The 9,304-nt window shown below is 39.7% G+C and overlaps 1 protein-coding gene across 1 annotated transcript in view; it reads right to left on the bottom strand.

Moving 5' to 3' along the window:
- Positions 1-9,304, bottom strand: part of hook1 (hook microtubule-tethering protein 1) — a 71,835-nt gene that overhangs the window by 30,272 nt on the left and 32,259 nt on the right. The window contains exons 7-8 of the mRNA XM_048601978.1: positions 8,665-8,727; positions 6,699-6,782 (exon numbers count right to left, since the gene is read on the bottom strand). Of these exons, the coding sequence (XP_048457935.1) occupies positions 6,699-6,782; positions 8,665-8,727 (147 nt within the window). The remainder of the gene's footprint in view (positions 1-6,698; positions 6,783-8,664; positions 8,728-9,304) is intronic.

Here is a 9,304-nt window from a genome sequence, read left to right as displayed (position 1 = left end):
CTCGACCCTATGATGCTGCTTGGCCTGCTGTGTTCATCCAGCCCTGCACCTTGTTGTCTCAGATTCTCCAGCATCTGCAGTTCCTACTATCTCTGCTCCACTACAAAAGATAATTAGTTTTGGATTACTACCTCAGCAAATTGGCAAAGGGTCAAAAAGATTAAACAGATAAATGAGTGGCTCACAATTGGTCAGAGAGAAACAAGTTTGAATTCATAGAACATTGCCACAAGTACTGGGGAAGGAGGGAGCTGTTCCGATGGAATGGGCTCTACTGAATCCTGCAGGGACCAGAGTCCTGGCAAATCAGATAACTAGGGTTGTGGATAGGGCTTTAAACTAGATAGTGCTGGGTAGATGGGGCTGTTCAGTTGCATGAAAAATTATGGAAAAAGTTAAAGAGGTGGAGGGAGGACTTGGTCAGGGAAAGGTCATGCCTGACAAGACTGTTAAAATTCTTTGAGAAGGTAACAAGCAGGTTAGACAAAGGAGAGCCAGTGGACGTGATCTAGATGTCTAGTAGACTTTTCACAAGGTGCTGAGAAGGAGGCTGCTAAATAAGATAAGAACATGTGGTATGAGAGGCAAGGTATTGACATGGATAGAGGATTGGTTGACTGGCAGAAAGCACAGAGTAGGAATAAAGGGTTTCTTTTCAGGATAGCAGCTGGTGACTCGTGGAGTTTCGCAGGGAATAGTTTGGGACCATAACTATTCATGTTTTACATTAACAATCTGGACAAACGAACTGAGGGCATTATTGCTAAGTTTGCAGATGACACAAAGATAGGTGGAGGGACACACAGTGTTGAGGAGGCAGGGAGGTTGCAAAAGGACTAGGACAGGCTAGGAGAGTGGGCAAAGAAGTGGCAGATGGAATAAAATGTGGGAAAGAGTGAGGTTATGCGATTTAGTAGGAAGAATAGATGTGTAATCTACTTTCTAAACAGATAAAGGCTTTGGAAATCTGAAGGACAAAGGAATTTGGAAGTCCTAGTTCAGGATTCTCTTAAGGTTAACATGCAGGTTCAATTAGAAGTTAGGAAGGCAAATGCAATGTTCGCATTCATTTCAAAACGGCTAGATTACAAGCGTAGAGATCTACTGCTGAGGCTGTATAAGGCTTTGGTCATACCACGTTTGAAAAATTGTGTACAGTTTTGGGCCCCTTAGCTAAGGAAGGATGTGCTGGCAATGGAGGAAGTCCAGAGAAGGTTTAAAAGAATGATGCCAGGGATGAAGGGCTTGTCATATGAGGTGCAGTTGAGGACTCTGAGTCTATACTCAGTTTAGAAGGAATGAGGGGTGGGATCAGATTGAAAGTTACAGAATACTGCGAGGCCCAAATACAGTGGATGTGAAGATGATTTTCCACTACAAGGAGAGACTAGGACCCAAGGGCACAGCCTCAGAGTGAAGGGACAAGTCTTTGGAACAGAGATAGAAGGTGGTGAATCTGTACTCATTACTGCAGAGGAGGAGAATGGCAGAAGCATTCATAGCAATCTTCAGCCAGAAGTATCAAGAGGATACATCCTGGCCTCCTGCAAAGCTACCCAACATCACAGATGCCAGTCATCACCCAATTCAAGCTGGAGGCACTGGATACTGTAAAGGCTATGGGTCCTGACAGAATTTGGCAATAGTATTGGCAACTTGTACTCCAGAACTTGCCCCTCCCCTAGCCAAGCTGTTCCAGTACAGCTACAACACTGGCATCTACCTGACAATGCGGAAAACTGTCCAGGTATGTCCTGTGCACAAAAAAAAAGGACAAATTAAAACCAGCCAATTACCACCCCATCAGTCTACTGTCAAATCATCAGTAAAGTGACAGGAGGTATCATCAACATTGCTATCAAGCGCACCTGCTCAGCAATAACTTGCTCAGTGATGCCCAGTTTGGGTTCTGCCAGGACCACTTAGCTCTTGACATCATTACAGCTTTGGTTCACAAAGAGGTGAATTTCAGAGGTGTGATGAAAGTGAAAACCCTTGACATCGAGGCCGCATTTGACCAAATGCAGCATCAAGGTCTCTTAGCAAAACTGGAGTCAATGCGAATCAGGGAGCAATCTCTTCGTTGATTGGAATCATTCGTGGCATATTGAAAAATGGATGTGGTTTTAGGAGGTCAGTCATCTCAGCTCCAGGACATCTCTACAGGAGTTCCTCAGGTTAGTGTTCCAGACCCAACTATCTTCAGCTGCTTCATCAATTACCCCCTCTCCATCAAACGGTCAGAAATGGGGATGTTCGCCAATAATTGCAAAATGGTCAGCTCCATTCGCAACTCCCGGGGTACTGAGGCAGTTTATGTCCAAATGCAATATCCACAGATAGGCTGAAAAGTTGTAACATAATGCCACACAAATACCAGGCAATGACCACCTCCAAAAAGATATAATCCACTGACAATGCCTTGACATTCAATGGCATTACTGTCAATGAATCCATGACTATCTACATCCTGGGGGTCTTATCATTGATTAGAAAATCAACTGGACTTAATGTTTAAATGCAGTGGCTACAAGAGCAGGCCAGAGGCTAGGAATATTGAACTATGTAACTCATCTCTGACTTCACAAAGGCTGTGCACTATCTACAAGACACAAGTCAGGAGTGTGATTGAATATTCCCCACTTGCCTGGATGAATGCAGCTTTGACAACACTCAAGAAGCTTGACACCACCAAGGACAAAGCAGCCTGTTTAATTGGCACTACATCCACAAACATCCACTCCCTTCACACCAATGATGCTCAGTAGTAGTAGTTTGTACCCTCAACAAAATGCACTGCAGAAATTTGCAGAAGTTCCTGAGACAGCACCTTTCAAACCCACAACTAATTCCACCTAAAAGGACGAGGGCAGCAGATACCAGGGAATGCCAACACCTGCAAGTTCCCCTCTAAGCCAATCACCATTCTGACTTGGCAATATTTTGCCTTCCTTCCGTATCACTGTGTCAAAGTCCTAGAATTGCATGTCTAATGGCTTTGTAGGTTTACCAAGAGCACATGGACTGCAATGGTTCAAGACTCACACGAACTCTATCTCACAAGGCTGCTGCTCTGCCACTCTCTCTATTTCCTGTAACTTCTTCCCTCACTGTTAACAGCTATGCCGCTCATTTTCATCTCCCTCAATCCCTCTCTTTTTCTCATTGCAGTCCATAGCAGGGCAAAGTGAGCCTTTACAGGTGGCGAGTGCTCAATATTCATCTCCTGACGTCCATGAAGTGAGAACAGGCTGTGACTTTTTCATTGGAGTGTAGGAGGTTTAGGGGTGACCTTATGAAGGTTTATAAAATTATGAGAGGCCTGGATAAGATGAATAGCAAGGGTCTTTTTCCTGGGGTAGGAGAGTTCAAAACTAGGGGACACATTTTTAAGGTGAGAGGGGAAAATTTTAAAAAGGCCATAAGGGGCAACTTTTTTTTTTACACAGAGAGGTTCATTTGTGGAATGAACTACCAGAGGAAGTGATGGATTCAGGTACATTTACAATATGTAAAAGACATTTGGATAAGTACATGAATAGGAAAGCTTTGGAGAGATATGAGCCAAGCTCAGGCAAGTGGGACTAGTTTAGCTTGGTTTGAGACCAAGATCAGTATGGACTAGTTTGTTTCTATGCTGTATGACTCTATATAAGGACAGCTAACCACTACCTTCTCAAGGGCAACTAGGGATGGGCAATAAATGCTAGTCAGCCAGCGCTGCTCATGTCCCATGAGTGAATGAAAAAAGCTATGGAGGTTGCATTTGACACCTCATTCACCCACCGTAAAATTTAAATTAATAAGAACAAAGTGGGAAAGTTTAGTGGTGGGAATGCCACCTGCCTTTAAACCTGCCATCAGGGGGAACTAGAATCCAGCCCTCTGTCTAAACCAGTGCTCGTGAAGCTAAAAGACTGGTATGCCATTTCGCAGCTCAATCTCTGACTTAAATGTTTATTTTTCCAGGTGCAGCTTTGAAATCATGGTAGATCATTATCAACACAAGTAAGTTAAAACCAAAGAAGAAAGTACAGAAAAGTTCAACTGGGATAACAAAACACAATGAAAAATGGTAAGCACTGAAATGAGGATAAAATCTCAATTACTTCTTTTTCCCATATGTTGACCTGGAGTTCAAACAATACTATTTTTCCCATCCATAAAAGATTGGGTTACATAATCAGGTTACACAGGAAGTTTATTATAATCTCCCTCTATAGCAAAATGCTGATCAAGGGTATAATTTTACTTAAACAAATTGAAACCAGGTGAATATTCCAGGTAGTTTTGAATGAAACCTTTGCACTTTTTTTTAGCTTTACCTAAGATCTATAAACATTCGTTACAAAAGCTGGAGGAAGAATCAATATCTGGTGCGATCTGTATCTCCATGACTATGTGAATTAAAATGATGACAGACCAGGAAAAAAAATAAATCACAATTTTCAGAAATTAAAAGGACATTACAAATACAACGGCTGCTAAATTTGTCTCAATCGCTTCAATCATTTGTTCTGAATAAGAGTTTTCTTTTTACTAAATTAAGAGTTTTTAGTAGGATTACAGTATGGAATTCTTACATAATTCCTATTTATCAATGGTTGGCACTAAGGAGTTCCACTAATTAGATTTTACTACCTTCAAACAGCCTCACAGTGATGCAATCACAACATTCAGATTAAAGTGGCATTCTCTTGGCTCATTTTTAAATAATTGTTCATTGTAATTAATTAACCACAACAGAAGATAAACATTGCTGAGTTTTGAATTTATCTCTGCAAGCTTTTCATTTCAATATCACTTTTGTAAATTATATCATTTCAACCTGTAAACCATGACATCATTGCACCAAATGGCAACTTGACTTCTATTGCAAGTTTATTTAACACACCAAGTGACAGGAGGAAAATTTGAATTTGAAGAAGAGTTATGTTGTTGGAAGAACATGGGGGAAAATGCACTTTCAAAAAAGTAATTTTCTCCCCAGTTTTGGAACTCCTTCCTCTAGGAGCACTGTCTGAATAACCCACATCCCCTCCATCTTGATGGAGGCCAAGTGTTTTAAAAAGTATCTTCCGACATCAGTGGGCAACAGGCTGTGGGAAATGGAATAGAACAGTTTGAACTGAAACACTCTGACTCTAAACACAAGGCAAGGAAAGTGCCCAGTTGTATGCAACAAGTCAAACTTTAGGAACTCACCTAATAGGGTATTATGCCACTCCTAGTGCCATTGTGATTGAATAAGCCAGCGCAATACTTGTGTACTGCTTATATAAAATATCAATTGTAAAACTGAGTGAATAAATATTGTCTACTTAACAATTCTCAAAGTATTACTCCTTTTGGTTATGAACATATTGAGACATGGTTACCCAAGGCAAACATTAAGTAACTTTATCATCTGACAGCCACAAAAAATAACTTGTCATCTATATATAACAAATAAATACAGAAAATGTATATCTCACTATAGCAATTGTAAGGAAAATCAATTGGTTTATTTTTCAGCAAGTATCAAATATATGTTTTGCAGTTGTTAACATCCAATCCACATTTACAAAGTACATTGTTGAAAGAAAACCATCATACAAAAAGCAAACAATATACTAAAAATCAGGACACTTTTAAAACAAATGTATTACAAAAACAAAGAAAACTGTTTTCCAATTATCATGCTAACTCTTACGGCTATGTCACATGTAGTATAATGTCTCTGTCCCTGTAGAAGCTCCTCATTACATGATGAGCACTTGATGTCCTTGCAACAGATGGCAAAGATCTGCTGATTCAGATCCATGAAATCAGGTTTTGTCAATCAATCATTCTGATGTCAGCTCCTGATCACACTGGCCCAATTTCTTATATGCCAAGTCATGTAAAATATGACATTTTGCAATTGAAAGATTTCTGAAAAACCTTTCAGTATGAGGGTTATATAAATGTGTCACAGTCATGTCACTATAATGCCACCAGGAATTCGCTATTGCGGTAATCATTACGAAGAACATCCTTCACCAGCAACACAGTGTTAATATGAGACCACTCTTTGTGAATGCTAAGGCAAGTTATGGTTGAGAGTGTTGCCTTTCTTGCAAAACATCTTTCCTCTTTTCTTTATTTCATCCAAACAAGTTGGTTTAAAGGATTCTTGGCAGTAAACATTTTAGAACTATTAAATGGAGCTTGGTTAAAAAAAAATAAATAACTGCATCTGCCACAAAGACTTGTGAAAGTTTAAGTGCCATAAGGAAACTAAAAAGAAATTATAGAGAGGTCATTTTAAAGATTAACACATTAGGCATTTTAAGTGTGTGGTTCTTTTAAAAGATCCTCACTGCAGGCCTTCTTAACGGTTTGTCTCAGTTTCATTAAAATGTGTTGAAGACAGATAGATTAGCATAACTACGGGCCAGTAAACAGCAGTTCTCACTGAGTCCTATTCAGGTATGTTCATAAAACTCAGATAGTAGGAACTGCCAATGCTGGAGAATCTGAGATAACAAGGTGTAGAGCTAAATGAACACAGCAGGCCAGGCAGCATCAGAGGAGCAGGAAAGCTGACGTTTCAGGTCTGGACCCTTCTGGCTCCTGTTGGGGAGGAGGGTAGAGGTGGGGTGGGGGGGGAGGGGGGCAGGTGGAAGGAGGTTGCATTTCACAGATGTTAATCACATTGTAGGTTTTTGCATACTAACCTGAATATCCAATTCCTGGCAGCGCTGAGACAGTTCCTCCCTTCCTAGCACAGCTTCATGAAGGTCTTCCAGGGCCTTTTTAAGCTAAAAGAAAAACAAAATCAGCTCAATTGTACAGTTCTTAGAAACAATAAAAGAAACCTGTTAACAACTAATTAAATCTCAAGGTCATTCGAAATTCTGAATGTGAAACACGTGCTACTTCCTTTTCAGCTACGTTGAAATCTAAAAGAAAGTGCGATTGCAAAGAAAAGCATGAAGATATTGCCTCATAACCTATACACTGGATCATATCTTATTTCATTCTAAATTTTCAGAATTTTGTTTGTTTGCTATAGAAAAGTTCACTGATAACCTTCACATTATTTTTCAAACTGCAATTTCTAACTCCTCTGATCTGTCAACTGTTGTGACAATGGTGCCAGAGCTGATGATTTCAACAACTGCCTTGTCACTATCTGCATTCGCCTTCATCCCTTCCAAATCCTTGTTCATTACCCACCACATGTACCTTTTGTAGTCACACCCCAGGATGAGAACCTGAAAGCATGTCCTGGCTGTCTACCATCAAATGGGACTTAGCCACTTGAAGGGGCTCTGCTGCTCCCTTTCCACAATCAAGTTCTTCTATTACATTCTGTAGAAGAAGTAACTACTGCAAATTCCTATTCAATAACACAAACCATCTCCTATGACTGTATTGCATGTAGCTTCTCCTATAGCATCAGATACTGAAGGCAAAATGCTCATGCATTTCCTTTTGAAAAACCTGGCTGCCTCTACCTCCTCTGGTATTCACTTCACTCCAACAATGCCTCAGGTCTCCATTTAATCAGGTTGTTTCTTCTACATACAAAATTGAACTCATTCAAGAACCATACCACCTGCTGCCTTGATTCCTTCCATTTTAGTCTCAACCAACATTATCTCCCTTTTGTTTGTCAATAGTGAAAGACTGAGCATTTCCACTTAATTTAATACATCTCTCCTTCTCCACGATAAATCACTCACGAACACTCTCTATATCAAGTGTGTACTTCCTCTCTACAGTCTTGACATACATGGGAAGAGAAATTTTATTCACACCACCATCAGTCGATAAATGAGTGTAATAACCAATACAAGCACCCAATGACATCAACAAGAAAATTGATGCTTGCACTTTATTTGAATATGACTGACAAACTTTGTTCCACATTGTTTATTGACAGCTTGCTAAGTGGAAGGGATACTGATATGAATAGTACTGTCATCACTAAAAGGCAGCCCCCTAAAGAATTACTTTTAAGACCCAATCTCTTGTTATCAAATACATTCACATGATTAGGTCACTGTATCTGTGCCTCCTAAGGTGGATCACTCCTTGTTTCCTGCACCCTCTGTTCAGTCATCACAGGCAGCTCTTTCTGCCCTGTTCCTAGGAATAATTTCCAAGTTACCACATCACTTGCTTCCTAAAGAAAACCTCTAAATTTCTGACTGTGCCTTCCCCCTTTCAAATTCTTTGATCCTTCTTGGCTGTCAACTTGTTCAAAAGACATGTAAAGTACTTCAAGATGTTTGCTCTTTGCATGTGGAGTGTAAGAATAATCTAAATTGTCCACTTAAAGTAATGTTTACGAGGAAAGTTGCATATCAAATAACCTTTGCTCAGCTAACTATAATTCTGCACAGCAACACTCGATCTGAATATTCCACTCAGAAAAGTTTTTATTAAATCCTGACTTCTTCACAAAAGCTTAAAAATGTAAACTGTTTTACAAAACTCCCTGATGGGTGATGAACAAAGAGTACACATATGCTGTTCACAATTTATTAAAGATATACTAAAGAAATTGCTTTTAAAGAAAAACTGAAAGTCTGATTAGAATGAAAAACTAAATCAGAATCAAAATTAAATGTACTCTGGATTTTGATTTCAAGGTTTTTTTTGAATTCCAAAAAGCTTTTGAGACTTTTTAGTTACCTGCTGATCCAGGTCTCCAGACATTTCACTGCCAAACGTTCCTGCCATTTCTTTACTCATTAGCTGAAATGTAAAATTAACTAATTAATATTTTTTACCTCCCATGATTTTGATCCCACGCCTGTTGCCTTCAACTCCATAAAGCATTACCACCTCAGTAATACTGAAGGCAAAGACCAGTGACTTAAAGTGTTGCCGGGGATATCAAAATGTATTAGTGACTCTGATTTTGGTACAGCACACACAGGAGAGACTTCATTTCTAATGAAGCTTCAAAGCAGAAAAATGTTTCCAATTGTGAATCTACCGGATTCTTTTAGGTGCTGTAGGTGATAACGACCTGCAGCCACAGCCATTTCTTATTCTCCTCCCCTAACTCTACAGGCAAGCTCCCAAACTGAAGGAGCTATACCACTGTATCAGGCAGAAAATATTTAAAATTAAATTTAAAATTAACATCAAATTACGTGAGCAGACTGATCAGGCCTGTTCCAGCAGTAACTACTCCAAATGGTACAGGTGGCAGCACATTAATATACAAATCGGGAGGGAATTACTCTGGGAGTCCTCAGCATTGACTTCAGATTCCATGAAGTCTCATGGCTTCAAGTTAAACGTTCACTGGAGAAAGCAGAGATGG

This window comes from Rhincodon typus, chromosome 10, assembly GCF_021869965.1.
Source record: "Rhincodon typus isolate 14 chromosome 10, sRhiTyp1.1, whole genome shotgun sequence".
NCBI classification, from domain to species: domain Eukaryota; kingdom Metazoa; phylum Chordata; class Chondrichthyes; order Orectolobiformes; family Rhincodontidae; genus Rhincodon; species Rhincodon typus.
The sequence above is the reverse complement of the archived record's forward strand: the minus strand, read 5'-3'. Positions and strand labels throughout refer to the sequence as shown.